The 20,602-nt window shown below is 32.1% G+C and overlaps 2 protein-coding genes across 7 annotated transcripts; one reads left to right on the top strand and one right to left on the bottom strand.

The window, feature by feature from the left end:
* Positions 1-4,246: 4,246 nt before the first annotated feature.
* Positions 4,247-7,362, bottom strand: LOC108322352 (pentatricopeptide repeat-containing protein At5g03800). Its single transcript, XM_017554418.2, has one exon. The coding sequence runs from the start codon at positions 7,313-7,315 to the stop codon at positions 4,694-4,696; it is 2,622 nt and encodes an 873-aa protein (XP_017409907.1). The 5' UTR covers positions 7,316-7,362; the 3' UTR covers positions 4,247-4,693.
* An 878-nt stretch (positions 7,363-8,240) lies between these two features.
* LOC108322443 (E3 ubiquitin-protein ligase UPL7) lies at positions 8,241-18,731 on the top strand. Of its 6 annotated transcripts, XM_052872748.1 has the most exons (16): positions 8,241-8,382; positions 8,541-8,663; positions 9,940-10,180; positions 10,393-10,982; positions 11,580-11,727; positions 12,325-12,542; positions 12,632-12,969; positions 13,712-13,990; positions 14,094-14,346; positions 14,821-14,991; positions 15,087-15,179; positions 15,499-15,606; positions 16,572-16,688; positions 17,134-17,223; positions 17,796-17,892; positions 18,331-18,731. In XM_052872748.1, the coding sequence occupies exons 1-15, from the start codon at positions 8,359-8,361 to the stop codon at positions 17,877-17,879; spliced, it is 2,877 nt and encodes a 958-aa protein (XP_052728708.1). In that variant the 5' UTR covers positions 8,241-8,358; the 3' UTR covers positions 17,880-17,892; positions 18,331-18,731. The 6 variants fall into 6 exon arrangements, 5 of the variants coding, with proteins under 5 accessions (XP_052728708.1, XP_017410027.1, XP_017410026.1 ...); XM_017554538.2 differs by having other exon boundaries at positions 11,580-12,542; positions 17,796-17,889; XM_017554537.2 differs by having other exon boundaries at positions 11,580-12,542.
* Positions 18,732-20,602: the final 1,871 nt, after the last annotated feature.

Here is a 20,602-nt window from a genome sequence, read left to right as displayed (position 1 = left end):
TCCTAAAGTTAAATTTTTTTACTTTTTTTATTTTAATATTTTAATTAATTTAAATTTACTTTTTTCTATTTACTGTCTACACCTACCAACCTTTCATTTCCATCTCTCACTTCTCACTTCCGTAATCTCTCTCTCACTTCCGTAACCTCTCTCTCACTTCTCACTTCCGTCTCCAACTTCTCCATTTTCTTTCTCCATTTCTTCTTTGTTTTTCGTTTTTGTAGAAGACCGTTTGGTGTGGAGCAAGACTGGTGCGGAGGAATAGCGTGTGCGGAGGAACAGCGTGGAGGAGCGAGATCTGCGTCCAGGTTGGTTCTTTCACCGTGCTCTGTTTGTCGATTTTACTGTGCACGAAAGGCTAAAACGGATGTGAGACATCCGTTTGCCTTCGACGGATGTCCGACTTCCGTCGACGGATGTGGGACATCCGTTTCGCCTTAAACGGATGTTGACATCCGTTGAAGGATGTCATCCGTCCAGAGGCAGTGTTCCTTTTACATTTCGTTTTTATTTTACTAACGTTTTGCGGCTCATGCAAGGATTATAGGCTTGGATATTAAAAGGATTATTGGAAGTATGAGAAGGTTTTAGGGTTTAGGATTATTGGAAGGATTATGACTACGTACCTGGAGAGGAACCACGACAAGGACACTACACCACAAACGCACTGCACCACGTACTGCACCGAGAACAAGAGGAAGATTGCTTGATAATTCTTTTCACGATCACCAAGCTTTGCAGAAAAATATTTTACTCATACAAGGAACTACGTAGGTTATCAGTGAAATATGTTATAAATGAATAAAATTAAAAAACAATAATTTTAAAAATAAAATTTTACTGAGGGGCAAAATAGTAAAGGAAAGGTGGAGGAAGGGGCAAAATAGTAAAGGGGAGGTGGAGGAAGAGATGTGTGGGGGTGGAGGGAGCAACACCCCTTTTAATTTACTACGTTATGTTTTGAATTTTAATCCAAATCCAATCTAAATTGCGTCTTTTTATTGAGAAATAGGTTTTGTTAGTTGTTTCTGTTACTTAAGTTATGTAATATATTAGGGTCATGAGTTTCAGATTTAATAAACTTGATTTAGTTGCATGATAAAATTTGTACTCACTGTGGACAAATTTTTGCACGATGCTTTTTAATGAAGCGATAATGTTCAATTATTGTTTAACTTTTATGAAAAATAGAATTTCAGTTCAAATTTTAATCATTTTTATCCTTCTCCTCAGATTTTTTTTATGTATACATTTAATCTTTACGATGAAACAATGTTAAAAAATTTGTTAATGTAACAAACTGTGTATGTCTATATGAGTAAGTGTTGATAAGAAATAATATCATTTATCACATCAACACACTTTTAATATTCTTTGATTACCAGAACTGTATTCATAATAAAATTTTAAATAAAAATAATTTAAAATTTAAGATAAATCTAATTTCAGAAATTAAAAGGCAAAAAAATATTTTGTAATTAATATTTAGTGATTTTGACCGTATTCTACACATATTATATATATATATATATATATATATATATATATATATATATATATATTCTATATGTGAAATATAAATTAAAAAAAATTATAATTAATAATTTATTGTTTATAAGAACATAAAATAAGTTTATTTAATTTTCTTGTAATTTCTATGTTTATTAAAAATAAAGGTAGTTTGCTTACTCGGTCATTTTTAAATCCCTTTCTTTGAGTTATTTATTGACTTTTGCATGAGCCTTTAAATATATATGTGTTGAACTGCGAGTGATGATGGGTAAAGGGGGTTGCGCCACTGGGTAAAGAGAAGGAAGGAAAAGGAAGTGAGAGAAAGAAATGGTATAAAATGGTTATTCCAACACGCCTATGCGGTGCAATAAGAAAACATGGAGGTGCAAAAAAGATTAGTCTAACCTGTCTTTCACTGACATCAAACCCAAAACCAATTCAAGAGAATTTTTCGAGTTTCATCCTACCCTCCAACATCTTTTTAATCTTCTAACATATCAACAATGTACCTGTAACTTTTTCAAAAATTTTAATTTTTAACTTTAATAAATATATTTTTATTTTTTTCCTTTTCTTTCACTCTACACCACCTTAATAATAATTTAATTTAATTTAATTTAAAATTTAAATATTATTTAATATAATTTTATATTTTAATAATTATTAAATTGTGATTTATATTATAATAATATTTATATTATAAAAATAAAAATAAAAAAAATAATAAAAATAATAATAAAAAATAAAAAAATGAAATAATAATAATATAAAATTTGATTTGATATGTTAAAATATATTAAAATATTAAAATATTAAAATAAATTAAACAATTATTAAATTTTAAATAAAAAAAAATTAAATATGCTAACAGTTTTGTTTATTATTTAAAATTTAATAAATATTTCATTTAAATGAAAATTATAATATTATTTATTATACTTTTATATTTTAATAATTATTAAAATATAATTTATATTTTTATAATAGTTTTATTAAAAAATAAAAATAAAAATAATTAAAATAATAATAATAAAAATAAAAATAATTAAAATAATAATAATAAAAATAAAAATAATTAAAATAATAATAATAAAAATAAAAATAATATTTAAAATCACATTTAATATATTAAATTATATTAAAATATTAAATTAAATTAAATAATTATTAAAATTAAATAAAATATAAAATTTTGAAAAGATTTTTAATCGGATATCCATATTCGAATAATATATTATCGGATTTCTATATTCGATTAACAAATTTTAATTTTATTTTTTATTTAAATTTTAATAATTATTTAATTTAATAATTTTTTTTAATATAATATATTTAAATATTTTTAATATGATTTTAAACACTATTTTTATTTCATTATTATTACTTTTATTTTAGTTATTTTTATTTTTAATTTTTAATAAAATTATAATAAAAATATAAATCATATTTTAATAATTATTAAATTATAAAAATATAAAAAATAATATTATTATTTTTAATTAAATTAAATATTTATTAAATTTTAAATAAAAAACAAAACCGTTAACATATTTAATATTTTAATATATTTTAACATATCAAATAAATTTTTCTTTTTTATTATTTCCTTTTTTTTATTTTATTTTATTTATACTTTTTAATAAAACTATTATTATAATATAAATTTATTTTAATAATTATTAAAACATAAAATTATATCAAATAATATTTACATTTTAAATTAAATTAAATTATTATTAAGGTAATGTATAATAACTTTAGTAAAAAGAAAAAAATAAAAATATATTTATTAAAGTGTCTTTAAAAAGAAAAAAAACAAAATAAAAATATTTTTATTAAAGTTAAAAGATAAATTTTTTGAAAAAGTTAGAGGTGCATGTTGATATGTTAGAAAGTTAAAAGTAAAATTTTTAAAGATTCGGAATGATATGTTAGAGTTGTAAGATCAAACACTCTAATTTTCTCACCATATCCATCAATATGGGCTCCATTAGCATCCAATTAACTTTCTTTTTTCTTCTTACATCTCCATATTTTACATTTGCACATCTCGAGAGTATTTTTGTTTTTTAAAAATATCTAAAAATAGACTTCTGAATTATACTATTCAAAAGTCAAAACTGATTTTTCGGACTATGAAATTATTATTTTTTTAAAAAATGGCTTCTAGATTTCTGAAAGTTATTTGGCTTCCGGATGCTTCTAGATTGTTTAATCGGAAAGGTTTTTTTTAAGAGAAAAAACGGGTTTTCAGATTAGTTATTTTTGCTTTCGGATTGAATAATCCAAAAGTTAAAAAATAGTACAAAAAAAGTAAAATGGAAAAATAATTATGGAAATAGAGGGAAAAAAATATAGAGTTGCAGTGTCCTTTTGCCCTTTTTATATAACCACCTTGGTGAACTCAACACAGGAAAAGAACTGGGCGGCCATCTAACATTGATATGTGTTGGGATTAATGATGAAAATAAATATAACATAACTAGTTTTTTTGAAATAAATTTGATTGATTCTATGAAGCTCATGTGACAAAATTAACATATATTTAGAGATGGAGAAATTACTATAAGACAGTGAATTATATATATCATTCAAGTTATATAAAAAATTGCTTTTAAATAAGTAGAGAAGAAAGGTGGTGAATGAAAAGGTTGCTGGTTGAAATAAAAGATATTTATCTCACAAAACATTTAAAATAATTGCAAATCAACTATTACATGGCCTCTAGTGTAACTTTCAAGGAAAAAGAGAGAGGCTATTTTCATACACGAATTAAAAAGTCCATCCGAACAATAAAAATTAATGTAGTTGGAGTAAATATTTCAATACTCCAAACTCCGACAAAATACCAAGCTGAGTTGGTAAATACCTAACAGTGTTAGATCAGACATCAAAGGTTATCAACAAACTGACAAAATACATCTTTGTTCAGATGAGACCGTGGAGCTCTAACCCCTAAATTTTTTACAGAAACATTTGTAAAGGAGAATCTTTCTTCCACTTCCTCTTGCTGTTTTACTCCTTTTCTCCTTAGATGACTGGTTCCACCAAATTCGTGGTAACATCTATATAAAAATCTCTCATACAACTCTTATCTAACATTGCTGTCCTATAACTAACAAAATTATTCAGCAAAGGCCACTGATATAAATCACGTTGACCGGCTACAAGAGCCAGCTTTTCACCAGCAGTCTTTACACGAGCACTGGCCACCGGAGAAACAATGAAATCCAGAAGAATCTCTCACAAATATATCTCTTTTCGTGACAATTGATGCATATTTTAAGAATGTATGGCAGTCCCCACAAAGAAGGATGTTCTTTACTATCCGAACGGGCATTCCAGGCTTGCTCATCAGTATACCATAAGTTGCTGCCAGTTTGGCACTGTGATGGAATAGAAAAAATTTCTTGTGATACTCCTCTACTTCATGGAGAACAAAGCTCGTGTCAGGTTCATATCCAACTTTTAGGCACTCCAAGATCAAAATTTCTAAACCACTGTATATGTCTTTCTCCTGAGGATGTGATCTATCTCTCGGATAAAATGTATGTATTTTCTTCTCAGAAATGATCCAACTTTGAGCTGGGTGTTTGCGAATCCCTTTTTGCCTCATCTCGTCCCTGACCATGTCAGAGCGGTCCCATCTCCCAGATGCAGAATACAGATTTGAAACAAGTATAAACGTTGAAGGATCTTTAGGTCTGAAGGAAAGAATATTCTGAGCAGCCCATTTTCCAATCATATTATTCTGATGCTGTTTGGAAGCATCAAGCAATGCGCGCCAAACAAGAGCTGAAGGCTGGAAAGGCATTTTATTGATAGTTTCTAGTGCTTCTTGCAGAAAACCCCAGTGACCCAAAACACTGATGAAGGAAGCATAATGCATGGATGTGGGCTCAATTTGATAAACAGTTCTCATAGAGTTAAACAAACTACGACAATCATCAACCAAATTTGAGTTTGTTTGCCTGTAAGCTGAAATTATCAATACAAATGTAACTTGGTCAGGCTTTATGTTCTTCTCCTGCATTTCCACCCATACTTCCAATGCTCTGCCCCCCTGTCTGTGTATAAGATTTCCCGAGATCAAAGTATTCCATGTAACTATATCTGTACAAGCCATATCACGAAACACCTTCATCGCATCGTCCACGTCCCCACACTTAAAATACATGCTAAGAAGTGCATTTCCCACTTCCAAATTAGATCCCAAACCACATTTAACAACATGACCGTGAATTTGCTTACCCATATCATGATGGCCAACTGTTCCACAAAGACCAAGCATCGAAGTCACCACAACTTCATCCATAATCACCTTTTCATTGGATCGACCAACGTGGAAAAGAGAAATGGCCTCCTCTGGCCGCCCGTTTCGAGCATAGCCACATATCATGGCTGTCCAACACACAGAGCTAAACTGCTCCACCTCCCATCTCAGAAACATCTTCTCCGCATCCACCATCCTCCCACACCTCGTGTACATGTCAAGCAATGCCGCTTCAATACAAACATTTGATCCAAACCCAAACTTCACCGCAAACCCATGAACCTGCTTGCTGACCTTGGGATCACCAATCAATCCACAAGCATCTACTCCGCTAGTCAAACTAAAATCCGTCAACTCCAAACCCTCCTCCACCATTTTCACAAACAACTTCAACGCCTCCAAGCCTTCCTCGTTTTGACAAAACCCAGACAAAACAGCGTTATAAGACACAGAATTCTTCTCGGACATTTCATCAAACACCTCCAGAGCCAAATCCACCAACCCAAACTCCATATACATGGTCACCATCTGAGTCCAAGTTATAACATCCCTCACTTTCATCTCCTCAAACAACCACTCCACATCCTCAAGGGTTCCAAACTTAGTGTAAAACCCAGTGAGTCCATTTCCAACGTTCAAACTAGTTTCCAAACCCAATTTAACAGCGTGCGCGTGAACTTGCTGACCTTCCACCAACGACGCACACGCAGACAAAAGTATCGACAAGGTGAAATCATCAACTCGAAAAGCATCCGTCGTCTGCATGTCGCGGAATAACCGAAACGCAGTGTCGTACATGGATTCCTGCACCGCAGCAGAGATAATAGTGTTCCACGACGCAATGTCCCTGTGCCGTGTTTGGTAAAAGAGTTTAAGCGCATCGTGGAAAGGGGCGTGCTTGGCGTAAAGAGAAACGAGCGCGTTTGCGACGAAGGTGGAATCGAAATGCGCCGTTTTGAGAGCGGCAGCGTGGACCTGGAGGCCCAACTGGAAATGAAGAATTCTTGTGCAGGCAGTTAAAACGGCGACGTATGTGTACGCGTTGGGGATGAGGTGGGAGTGCGTCATGCGGAGGAAGAGCTTGAGCGCGTGATGCTCGCGGTTGGGCCATTTCGATAGGGCGGAGATGAGGGCTGTATACGAGATGGCGTTGGGGGAAGGCAGAGAGAGGAAGAGGCGGAGGGCGTGGGGGAAGAGGCGGACTTTGAGGTAAGCGGATATGAGGGCGTTGAAGAGGCGAGTGTCGTGTTCGTGGAGTTTAAGGAGCACGGCGTGGACGGTCTTGACGAGTTGGGTGTCGGCGGCGCGGGAGGAGACGTGGAGTGCGTGGATGAGGGAGTGGGAATCAGGGGGGAGGTAGTGTGTGGCATGGCGGAGGTTGCGGCGGAAAGAGAGGGAAAGAGGTTTGGAGGGTGGTGGTTTGAGGAAAAGGGAAGAGTTGAAGGGTTTGCAATGGAGGCTTGGGTGCCACCTATCTACACCGGTAGCAATACCATATCCTATGTTGCAACTGCAATTTCCACTCTCCATCCTTGGCGCGTAAACACACACCCTGTCATATATTTACAATTTCTCTCCCCAGTAAGCAAACCCCATCACTTCTTCTACAAAAGAACACCTTTCTCATTTATCACGTAGTTTTATTTAACATTTATGATATTTTCTAATTTTAAATAATCTCATTTTATGCAATTGTTGTTGTCGTGCTTATACACTCTACATTGTCGTCGAAATGGACTGAAATTCGTGAATCAATTTGATTCAATAAGTTAAAAAAAAATATGAAAATTTTGATGAGAGTCAATTTTTAACTGATTTGACTCACTAATCCATCTATTTTTTTTATTGAAATTAAATTAATTATTTAAATCCTATTTTTTTTATTGAAATTAAATTAACTAAATTAATTATTTAAAATGCACAATATTTATTTTGCAGTTTGCGCTATTGTCTATCTAAAAGTTCCCTCTACTATATATTTTTGTTAACCGTTATATGTATTTTCTTGATCAAACGGTTGTGAATATCTCATTAAATTAAATCGACAAAATTTCTTAAAATATATAAGAATAAAGTTGTTTTGTTTCATTTTTTTTATATTAAGTAAATCCGGTTGAATTGACTCACTAAATAATTATAATAATAATAATAATAATTACACAGACACTCAATTATTATGCTTGCATTTTTTATATAAAATATAAATTTAATTATAATAATAATAATAATAATTATGCTTGCATTTTTTATATAAAATATAAATTTAATTATTATAATAATAATAATAATAATTACACACACTCAATTATTATTCTTGCATTTTTTATATAAAGTATAAATTTAATAATTTTTCAATAAATAGTAGGGACGGTAATCAGTTTTCACAAATCACAAAATAAAAGAAAATCAGCTGTCAACTTTTGTGACGATAAAACTTAAAACATACTTCTCCGTGTTTGTTTTGTTTTTTTTACAGCGAAATTAACTTTAAAATAAAGCAAAGAAAAAGAGGGCGATGGAGAAGGGAAAGAAACGGAATTGAGAATCGTGGCTGACCTCCGCATGTGATTTCCATGGACGCACCTCGTAAGCAGCAGGTTGGTACTCACTCGTTCTTCTTACCTGCAATCAATCAATCTTGTTCCTGAATTTCGCATGAATACTGCGCTCGATTTGCCTCCGCGATCAATTACTCAAGTAATTAAATTTTCATCATTTTCTGATTATGGAGCTTGTTGTTAATTTCGCCGTTAAGGTGTCGCTGAGAGGAGCAAGTGCGAAGGAGATAACGCGAGACGCTCTTCTTCAGAAGGTCTCTCAGGAAAGAGAACTTCGCAATTATGCAAAACGAGCTGCTGCTGCTGCTCTCTTCATTCAGGTTCTTTCAATTTCTTTCATTTTAAAAGTTAAGACGCCACTTGGGCGCGGGAATACGGTAAATTCTAAACATTATGTGGCACTACAAGCTTATAGCATGTATAAACTTAATTTATCACTGAGCTCAAGGACAATTTACCTTCATCAGTGGTTTCAAATTCGAAACCTAGGTAACCAGTGATATTAAATATTCGGAGGGAGAACTTTACTGCATGAAATGGTCTTTCTCTCATTCAAACAAGATTGTCTTATGCAGAGGAAACATATGACTTGTACAAAAGTCATGTAAAATTAGTATGAATAAAAATATTGTGCAAAGGGAGAGCATTCGTGTTTTAAATGAGTATGGGTCATTGTAGACATGATAAAATGCTAAAATTTATCTATTGTGCTGAATTTTATAGCGATGTGAAATTATAGAAAAAGAAAAACTAGAAGTAATCAAAGTGTTAATGCAATGCCTAAACACTAATATGGGTTTGACACGTTATGATTTCACGAGAAGAGAAAATTGAGAGAGAAAAGAAAACTCCAAGGTTTAGAAAAAAATGAATCTGTAAAACTATTATTCTTCTCTTTTTGACATAGCTGTGGTTTGTCATATTTGTAGATGAGCGAGCCTCAACTGTAAGTTAGAAATCTGGTAAAGGAGTAAAAGTAATCAATTGCATAGCAACTGTATGTGACAACTTTCTTTCACAACAGAAAACTATTAGGCAAGTATAGGGGGAGGAATGATATAATCTGAGTGATATACTAACATTTAGAAGTTTCCATGTTTCTTAGTGAACCTCGGTCCAGTTGAAAAATTGTAGCTTGATGTGATCTCTTCGCCATGAATTCTGGTTGTGGAAACACCCTATATGCTCACAACTTGTGTACATCTTACTTTCCCTAGACTTCAGAATGGAGTCAGTGTTGTGACTTCCCTTTTATGTCAATTTTTTTGTTTGTGAGCTGTTGTTCATTCAGTGTCATTTCTTGACTGCTTATAGAAGCAATGGGTTACAAAGTGAAATGCAATTTAATGTCCAAATTTTCTTAGGATATTTCTTTGTACTTTTTTAGACTATGTTTGGTATTACTTTTGTTCCAAACATGAAGTCGATGAACTTAGAGTCATTGAAAACAAAAGTTTGTACACTTGAGGCCTACTATGCTGTAAACACAACATTAGAAAGTTGGAACTGCAATTTGTTAGTACATTATAGTTTTCATTTGTACCTTCTGTTGGATCAAAGTGGAGAAATAAGGGCTATTTTTAATGTTGTTAACAGAGAGTGTGGAGGCGCTTCAAGGTCACAAAGGCAGTTTCTCTACAACTTCAGCAAGAGTGGGAGATGGCAGTGAGTCATTATACAGGTGTAATGACAGCAGATTGGATTTCAAACAATTTGTTGAGACCATTTCTGTTCTTTATTACCCTTATCTCCACTCAGCCTCCGAAGGTCCACTTCAAGAGAATAGATTCTATGAAACTGTGCTTTACCGTCGTACTGGAAAGCCTGAAATCTTCTGGTATATCCTCTTATTTGGATGTTATTTTATTGGATTTGAAGTTGACTTTCCGATTATTCAAGTCAGTTTATTTTATCTTAGTTTTGAGAGTTCAAAAGGACTGTCGCCCCCCCCCCCCCCCCCCCCCCCCCCCCCCCTCCTTGCTTCCCATTTTTCCTTTTGTTTAATGTAATTAATACATTACTAAGGGGTCTATTTTTGTCTTTGGTTAGATTCAAAGCTGAACTTTTGCTTTTTGGCAATTGGTACAACTGAAGAAAGAAGAATATGGAGATACCAGGCACGCAAGCTGACTTTTCTTAGTTTTGTTATTCTTTCAGAGTTCAGTAAACGCCCTTCCGGGGCCCAAGATATTCCTGTTGTTACATCTCTCGCTATGCGTATTCTTGTAATGTTAACTGATCTGAAAGGATGGAAAGGAATAACAAATGACAACCACTTTGATGCAGATTTAGCAGTGAAAGATTTAATTCAGTTCATGGGCAGTGATAAAAGTGGTTGTTATGTGTCTATTGGCAGATATATTAGTGCATTAGAAAATCCTTCTTCCCAGTCAAAGACCATCACCCAGGCAGATGAAATTTTTTTCATTACTGCAAGTGTAATAACTTTAGCTGTACGGCCATTTTATCTGATAAACTATGATGCAGAAGTGCCTCATACGCTGGATTTCAACTATGCTGCTGAGCAGTATATTCTTTATCTGCTGACTATACCTTGGCTAGTGCAACATCTCCCCCTTGTTCTTCTACCAGCTTTAAAGCACAAATCTATTTTGTTTCCATGCTTCCAGACTCTATTGGTAAGCATCATTATTAAAGCAGAATATTTTCACCTGCTAAATTATTAGTCTGCTGTTTTATTTCAATGCCATACATATTGTTTGATGTTGTAGTTGTATGCTTGCAAAATCAAAGATGAAACTTGCTTTAAAGCTAATTTTTGTATTTGTATTATCATCATTTAGTATTGAAATTATGATGATGCAAATAATTGTTCTGCTCTTATTTTTAAATATTCCTTCTAATCATTTTTCACTATTGATATCCTGTAATATATAGATACAATAATTCTAACTGAAAACACTGCATATTTTTCTATGAAAGGAAAAATAATCATTGAAAGATGAATTTTTCACCCTTAGTTATCTAATAACTTGTTTTTTGCCTAAATACATATTTTATGTTATTGATGGTGAAGAGAAAAACCTCCATAATATATATTTAGTCGTGACAGATGGAATTAAAAATAGTGAGTCTTAATTGAATTATTAGATTTTGAACTTTTCTCTTGAATATGCCTTCCATTGGCTTTTAACTCAAGTCAATAAGATCATATGACTTCATAATTTAGAATTAAAACATATCAGAACTGATCAAACTCTGACAGGCAATGACAGATTTTGAAAGAGAAAGTTTTGATGGAGATGTCAGAGTTCGTCAAATCAGAGATTGCTGTCTCTTTCAAGGCTATTCCACCAGTTGGTTGGGCCCTTGCTAACATTATCTGCTTAGCAACAGTGAATGAGAATGAATCCTTCAATCAAGGTTTAGACCACGGATTGTATGTCCATGTTGTTATTACTCTATCAGAAGCTCTGCTGTCTTGTCTTGATAATATTGGATGGGTCAAAAAGAAAAAGAAAGTCCTTCAAAATGACGAAAGTTCAACACACCCAGTTGATGCAGTTCAGCATGAGGGTGAAGCGACCAATGAATCCTTAATATTGTCATACATGGATCAATTTAGGCCTGTTTGTCAGCAGTGGCATCTTAAAATTCTTTTGGCATCAATTAATAGAGATTCCATAAACAAGGCTGAGACTGTGCCATCAAGTAGCCTGGAATGTCTGGGAAATCTAGAATTGTGTGATGTTGCTCTTTTTTATTCTAATGTACTTAGAATATTTTCAGTCTTGAGTCCAATTCGTGGCTCATTATCAGTTCTCAACATGCTATCATTCACTCCTGAATTTCTTGTGAGATTGTGGAGTGTACTGGAGAGTTCCTTTTTTTCAGGAGACAAACATAATTTTGATAATTACATAAGTGAAAACAGCAAACATAAAGCCTTTGAGAAGATGCAAAAACAAGTCAGTAAAGATGGGCCTAATAAGTGGGTCAATGTACTTCATAAATTTGCAGGTAGGTCACGAGCAGCAACAGATTGCACTGACTTTAATAGCAGTCACACTGAGCCTAGCAGACCAAATGACGATTCATCAGATATATGGGACATAGAACCTATGAGGAATGGGCCGCAAGGCATTCCAAAGGATATGTTTGCTATGCTTCATCTTTTTTGTGCGACCTATTCTCACCTGCTTTTAGTTCTTGATGACATAGAGTTCTATGAGAAACAGGTAACTGATCTGTTGCTCCTTATCCCTGTTCTTCTTCTATCAATTAATTCACATTTTCAAACTAACTTTTCGCAATATAATGTTTCTAGGTTCCATTCCAAATAGAGCAGCAAAGAAAAATTGCATCTATGCTCAATACATTGGTTTATAATGGCTTGTCCCATGTTGGTGGTCATCATAATAAGTCCCTAATGGATTGTGCTATCAGATGCTTACATTTACTGTATGAAAGGGATTGCAGGCACCCATTTTGTCCTCCTGCTTTGTGGCTTTCTCCTGCTAGAAAAAGTCGGCCACCAATTGCTGTAGCTGCCAGAACTCATGAAGTTTTAGCAGCCAACCTGATACATGATGATTATTCATCAGCTTCACTGAGTGTTGGTTCTGTTGTCACTATTGTTCCTCACGTTTTCCCTTTTGAGGAGAGGTAACTGATTCCGTGATCATTAAGAAGACTGATAAATGTTTTATCTAATTATGCTATTCTGTTCTTTATGTCTTATGACATTTCAGTTGTTGCATTGTATTGATTTCTTTGAAGGATAAGGTATAAGTGAAGAGCTAGATGATCCGTGTTGTAGCCAAAATGAATCGATTTATTAAATTTTATCACGTGAGCAGAAATTATAAGTTACATAAAAATATGATCTTAATTTGGTTGTCAAGTCACCGAGCGAGCTTGTATAGACTAAATTAACATTTCAAGGTACATTCATATATTATTTTTTGTTCCTTGTACTGTTGGCTGGTCAAATGAAATATCTTTAAACAGACTACACTATAGAAGATTACTGATATTATCACTTTATCTTTCAAACTATCTTAAATTTGATATGCTCATGAAAATCATTTTGAAATAATATTCATTTATACTATGAAGTAATGGACATTGTATTACATGAGTGGTTGTATTTATGTATGAATTATACACTATATGATAAACATTAGAAAGACACAAGTAAAGAAAATAAATAGGAATAAACTATTGTTAATGACAGTATTGATCAATATGATGGAGTTTTTTTAAGAAAAGTTGAGTAACTGAGTTCAGATGGAATATTTGATTGCAACTTGTCATCAAAATCATGACATTTATTGAGCTTAAGACATTATATGGTCTACTATCGATTATAGAAGGAACTCAATCATCTTTTTAAACACTGCAATAGAGTTGAGATATTTCGTGAATTCATCAAGATGGATAAAGCATCTCGAAAAATGGCCGGTGAAATTTCTGAACCTGGTTCACGAGCCATTGAGATAGTAATACGTCGGGGTCATATTGTTGAAGATGGATTTCGGCAATTAAATTCCCTTGGGTCAAGGTTGAAGTCATCCATCCATGTATCATTTGTTAGTGAATGTGGTCTTCTTGAGGCTGGCCTAGACTATGGTGGGTTATCTAAAGAGTTTCTGACTGACTTATCAAAAGCAGCATTTGCTCCTGAGTAAGTTTGACAAAATATTTCAAACTTTGTCAATTTTATTTCTTGGTTATTGCATCTTTAAGAATTGACTTTGTAAACTGACACCTAGTCCTTTTTGTCTTAGATATGGACTGTTTTCCCAAACCTCAACTTCAGACAGGCTTCTAATTCCAACTGCTTCTGCCAGATATTTGGAGAATGGTCTTCAGATGATTGAATTCCTTGGACGAGTAGTCGGGAAAGCTCTATATGAAGGAATATTACTTGATTACTCTTTCTCCCATGTTTTTGTACAAAAGCTTTTGGGACGATATAGTTTTCTTGATGAATTATCAACACTTGATCCAGAGCTATACAGGAATCTTATGTATGTCAAGGTAAACCATGAGAAAAATCCATTATGTTTTGCATCTAATTCATATAAATATTTTGTCAAAACTAATCAGGATTCAGGACATTCAAAACGATTCATTGGTTTATAATAGGATCCATGTTTTCTGAATTTTTACTTGGTTTGCTGATGGCTTGACCCCTACAGTTTTTCTTCTTCTGTAGACAAGCCAGGTCCATTTGCAATCCTACGAAAAGCATAACTAATATTGTATACAAATATTGTTCAAAGAGTCCATGTCTTTTTCTGGTTAGGTGTAGTAACTGGATGTTATATAAGTCTACAATAACACTATTATTCATGACATCCTTAAAAGTTCAGTAATGTTCTTCGTACTGCATTTTATTGTATGATTGTTTTTAAAATTTAGCTTGAGTTTGTTTGACTTTAGTGGATACTGTGTATTTTTGTTCTGGCATTTTGCCATTCTACTGGAAGGTTCACATACTCATTCATGCAGAATTATGACGGTGATGTCACGGAGCTCTGTCTTGATTTCACAGTTACTGAAGAATCATTGGGCAAAAGGTATGTGGTTGAACTTAAGTCTGGTGGCAAAGATATTTCTGTAACGAACGAGAACAAGATGCAATACATGCATGCAATGGCAGACTACAAACTCAACCAACAGGTTTTACTATTGTTTACTGTAGTATAATGCAGGTTATTCACTTCTGTATTCTCTGTTGTATCATGGATATATATTTGACCATGTTGAAATTGCAGATGTTGCCCTTTTCAAATGCGTTTTATAGAGGGTTAACTGATCTTATATCTCCATCCTGGTTGAAGTTATTCAATGCTAGTGAGTTTAATCAGGTATCTTCTCTTTCTTAGCGTGTTGAAATGGTTTTCTTTTGCAAATTTACTCTTTCTTCTTCTTTCTTGTACAAAGGGCATCAGGACATTTTTGTGACAGAATTCTGCATTTAGTATTATTGTCCGCTGTATCAGTATTGAAGTAGCTATTTAATTTGTTCAAATGAATATAATAAGAGAAAGATACTCTATTAGAGTCCCCAAATCTAGAGTCATTTATTCACCAACTACACCCAATGTGAAAAATATTTATATAGTAAAAATACATTTTAGTCAGTTAATTTTACCAGCATGATTTCTTAGCTATATAGGAATGCAGTTGCTTTCAGGTGGCAATTATGATATTGATGTTGATGATTTGAAAAATAACACTCGATATACTGGTGGTTACAATGAGGGAAGCCGGACAATCAAGATATTTTGGGAGGTATTGTCTTCTCAATAAGTGCTTTTTTTTTATTTATTTTTTATATATGTGATAATTGAGATAATATAATAAAAATCAACGGTTGGATTGATTAAATTTGCATTGTGTGGAAAGTTATTAACAGTGTAATTTGACTAAGTATTCAACCGTGTGTACTTGGATCCTAACCCAAACATGTACAGTTCTCATGAATATTTGTCCAGTTGTTTTTGTATTAAAACTGTCCATGCAAAACAAATTATTTAAGCTGATGATATTGCTTCTGTTCTGCTTTATTTACTAGTATCAAACCCAATTTTGTGCATGGTGATCATATAACTAATACGTGGAAAATTTTGCAAATTTTTTCTTCTGATTTTGCTTGTAAGTAAGAATTAAAGATTTGTTGTAAAAAGTTGCGTCCTTTATTATATTATTTTTAATAAATTGGGGTAAATTGGACTTGACATGGTAATAATTCCATTCCATGGATAGCTCTGTCAAAAATAATTATGGGACTTTAGGGCATTAGTTTTTCCTTCGAGAAGAGGGTAGAGCTACTAAAAACTAACAGGAAAAGATAATTTCATTTTTCATTTCCAAACAAACAATCAAATATTTCTTCTAGAATTCAAACAGGTCAGATACATACAATGATACAATGGCTGTGTTACTATATAGATGTTTGACAAGAGTCAAAGTTATTTCTTCATATTTTCTGTTGTTTAAGATCGGTAGGTTATAGATGAAGTAAATCCTAAAATACAAAGTTAAAAAATCAGGGGTCTTTCATTCCTCTGTTCCTCTCCTAGAAAGGGCTATTAGGTTCCATTTTTTTGGTTGAACACACGTGGTTTTTGAGCATTTTTCTCACCTTCATGAATTATATTTATGAATTATATTTAAGAGTTAATTCATATTATTTGTGCAGATGCTAATTTTAAGTTATCCTTATTCATTTTCTGCTTTCTGCCAATTGTGTACAGGTAATTAAAGGATTTGAACCTCAAGAGCGTTGTATGCTTCTTAAATTTGTCACCAGTTGTTCTCGTGCTCCATTACTTGGGTTCAAATACTTGCAGCCACCACTAACCATCCACAAGGTATGTTCTTAATCTTTTATGTTTGATGGACATTCAAAATCATTTATACTAAGCCTTCTCTGTTCTGTCCTTTAATGATTAAAATATATTTGAATTTTTTCTCATGCTCACGCAGAGTATATTAAGCACCGCAATTGAGTTAGGAAGCAAAACGTCTTGAACTCTTCTAATCAGTTATCCAAAATAATTTGTTGCTCTCGATGTTACAAATGAAGAAGCTTTCCATTAGATATTTAGTGCTTTAAGTGCTTGCTATGAGATACTCAAGCCTTCATCTTGTCACCTGCCTTTTTTTTTTTTCTAGGATTTCTGTTATTCTTTTTCCCTCCTATGCAACATCAAGATCCAGTTATTAGATGAATCCATAAAAATGATGCATTTTTTTAATCATAAAAGGTCTTTATTTCATTGATTAGCACTGATGTTTATTTGTTTACTTACACAGGTTGCTTGTGATGTTCCTCTTTGGGCAACAATTGGAGGACAGGATGTAGATCGGCTTCCATCAGCTTCAACCTGCTACAATACGCTTAAGGTACTACTGATATAGTAACAGGGAAACACTTTCCTAACTTTGTTCTTAGGAGAAGTCGTTTACCATGATTGATTTCTAAATTCCCAAGGTTTTTTATTTCTATTATTATTTTAAATCTATGAATAAGGAGGGAGATCCTTGACACAACAGTAAAGTTTTGCCTTGGTTAGTTGTTAAATTGCTTCGTTGCTTTGTGCAATGGGGGAAGGCTACATATAATTACTCTCCCTCGGTACATTTGTGAAGTGAGGAGCCTCCAGCACAGGTGTTTGTAGGTTTTATGAATAATGTATTTGGGGTTTGGCATGAGATGCTTGAAAGTCAAGATCTTTATGTTGTTTATGAGTACGCATCACAATCTTGAGTTTTTCATAATCTCGTATTTCAAAATATCATATAAATAGGTTTCTTAGTAATAAGTGCGGACATTTGTATGTCCACTAACTAGCCATGCCCATTTAGTGATGGAGTCACTCAAGACAAAATTGTTGGTATTTTCAGGCAATCTCTCGTCAATTTGTCATACTTCTGAATTATTTATGCTTTTATTTTCTATTTCTCAATGATTACAGCTTCCGACATACAAACGTCCAGGAACCTTGAGAGCAAAGCTTCTATATGCTATAAGTTCAAATGCCGGATTTGAACTTTCTTGATTTGCTTCAGGTGGTCAGTATTTTTATGTTGTATATAATGAAATCGTACCAATTTCTGTTGCACCTACTTTGATAAGTGTGGCAAGATCAGGGCATGTTTCTGTGTTTCTGTTCACTGTCCTTTATGTGCTAGTATTTTTGATTGTGCCATTTTTTGTATTAAGGATAAACAATGTTCTTATGTCTTTATTTCACTCAATGAAAAGGTCAATGGAAGTGGGCTGGTAATATTGGTGTCAAACATGTTTCTGAAGGAACTAACATTCAATTTAAAGGCCAATTTAGAAACAAGCCAAATGAAAGATGATTGTTTTCTAAAGTAACGTCATTGGATTTCGGATTTCTAGTTTGAGTTTGTGACTGAAAATCATACATACACATCGGGGAGATTTAATTTATTGATACTCAACTGCCTTAGATGATCTTGTTAATCCCATGCATTCTTCTGCAGTTTAATTCATATTCAAGGAATTTGAGAGCTCTCAATTGAATATTTGTTCATGCGACTTTTTGTGTCCTTTTTCTGGCACATGCCATTGTTGGTGAACTGGTGATCACATCCCAAAGATGTTAGTATATATCAATTACCAAAGATGCTGTTTCAGTTTATGCTAAAGAAAAAGGCATCCTGATTTGGTCTGGAAAGAAATTGGTTGCTTCCAGAGACTTAATAATGACTGCGGGCAACACAGCCAGTTGGTGCAGATGTTACTCCAATCTTCCATTATCCCCGTGCAAGGAGTTTCTTGTATGCTCATGTTGGAAACCCTGTTATTAGATTTATTTGAATCAGATGTTAAAGTGAGAATAATGATAATCATGCAATTGAAGTATATAGTTTTAAGTTTTTTATGACTAAAATAGTCTATATATATATATAAAAAATCAATTTAATCTGTAACAAGAAGAGGAGAGTTGTGTTCTTATAAATAACATAATTAATAGTTTACCACTCGAGATGTATTAAGTAACTGATACTGATGTAAAAATAAAATAACCAGTAAAATACACATTAACAAAGTAACATTTTTTGCGTAGAAAAACAGACGAACTCTTTAAAGCTTAAAAAAGATTCGTTTCTTCTTTATATAAGGATGAAATGTGGTTCTTTAAAGTTAAGTGGGTTTATCCTAAACTACGAAGCTTCTAATTCTAAAGATTTAAGTTTTTCCTGTAAAAGTGGGGCTTTGTTTAGGATTATTGAACACCACAATAAATTAACTATCAAACATTAAATATTAGCAAAAACAAAAAAGAAATGTACTTGAGTTTAGATTTTGAAAATCAAGTCAGCTTACGAAAGGAAAATAAAATTATTATTATTATAATTATAAAATTAAAATAATTTTTGTAATTTTATTGTAAATTTTTTTTGTTTATTTTATATGTATTTTTTAAAATAAAAGAATGGTTAAGTTTAAATAATAGTCAAATTTTAAAAAAAGATTAAATTTAAAAAAATCACATAAAAAATATAATTGATAAAATAATTATTTTAATTTAACAAATATATACTTATAGAATAAAATTAAATATAGATACGATGAAACTTTTTATATATAAAGTATAATTAAAAACATTTAACATTTTTTTTTATCAACACGTCACTTTCTTTCAAAATTTTGACTCTAAGCTTTTTTATTAAGAACATTAAGTTCTATAAAAAAAAGTTATAAATATTTGAGAATCTCAATAACTTCGTAATATTTAACTAAGTTTTTAAAACTATTTATCAACAGAATAGAAAAAAAAAGGTCCCCTAAACTTTTCAGAATTTGAAGCACCGACATTAAAAAACATAACCTAATTTTTAAAAAAGCTTTATAAGCGAATAAAAAAAAAGTCAAAGTTAAAGATTTTTCTTAGTCTATGTTTTAATAAATACGGTTTCAAATGATTTAAATGAAGAAAATATTAAAAGTAGGTATTTAAACGAAACAGAGTTAACTTCTTCTTTACTTCTTTTTTCCGGATATCACAAATATTGAAAGAAAGTTTCATAAAAGTAGCAAACGATAGCAAAAAATGATAAATTATATATCCTTGAAAAGTTTATTGAATCACTGATTTCATAATCTGAAATTATATTTCAAGCATATCTCACTAATAATAAATTTAATTTATTTAAATTACATTATTCTATCCCAGAATTTCACAGTGAGAGTACTAAGATTAATAACTTTTTTTTTTCATTTGAAAACATTTTTTTTTTGGATATTCAGAAGCCTAAACTAACTTTTTTTAAGTCTATTTTAAGATAGAATTGATCTCAGATCATTTAGTGAAGTACATGGTCAACTATAATTTTTTCATAAAGTTTAAGTTAAAAGATTTTCGAGTTTGAATTCTAAAGTTTTTTTATATGATCTCTTTTATTCTGGAACATTTTCCAAAATTAAATTAGAAAGAATAATATTAAACTTGCCAATGAAGAACGCACTAACACAAAAATAAAATAAAATCAATAGTTAGTATATAAAAAAATATAAGTAGATAAAAATACAACAAAAAGTAAAAGAAGGATTATTCCTTTCCTTACTCTCCCTGCCTCAAAAAAGTAAGATGATGTAAAAGAAGAATGAATGAAAAAAAATTAATTTTCCTAAACTTTTTTAAAAGAGTAAAATTAATTATCTTAAATCGGGAGACTTAAAACTATATCTAAGTTTTATAGTGATTTAGTTAGTATCATGACACATAAATCCTAAACCCGAAACACAAAA

The sequence above is a fragment of the Vigna angularis genome, chromosome 2 (genome assembly GCF_016808095.1).
Source record: "Vigna angularis cultivar LongXiaoDou No.4 chromosome 2, ASM1680809v1, whole genome shotgun sequence".
NCBI classification, from domain to species: Eukaryota; Viridiplantae; Streptophyta; class Magnoliopsida; order Fabales; family Fabaceae; genus Vigna; species Vigna angularis.
The sequence above is the reverse complement of the archived record's forward strand: the minus strand, read 5'-3'. Positions and strand labels throughout refer to the sequence as shown.

Coding starts and splice junctions, on each gene's coding strand:
- LOC108322352 (XM_017554418.2), bottom strand. CDS start 7,315: ATGGAGAGTGGAAATTGCAGTTGCAACATAGGATATGGTATTGCTACC.
- LOC108322443 (XM_017554538.2), top strand. CDS start 8,359: ATGGACGCACCTCGTAAGCAGCAG. Junction 10,181..10,392: donor GGAAAGCCTGAAATCTTCTG/GTATATCCTCTT, acceptor GTCTTTGGTTAG/ATTCAAAGCTGAACTTTTGC. Junction 16,689..17,133: donor CACCACTAACCATCCACAAG/GTATGTTCTTAA, acceptor TTACTTACACAG/GTTGCTTGTGATGTTCCTCT.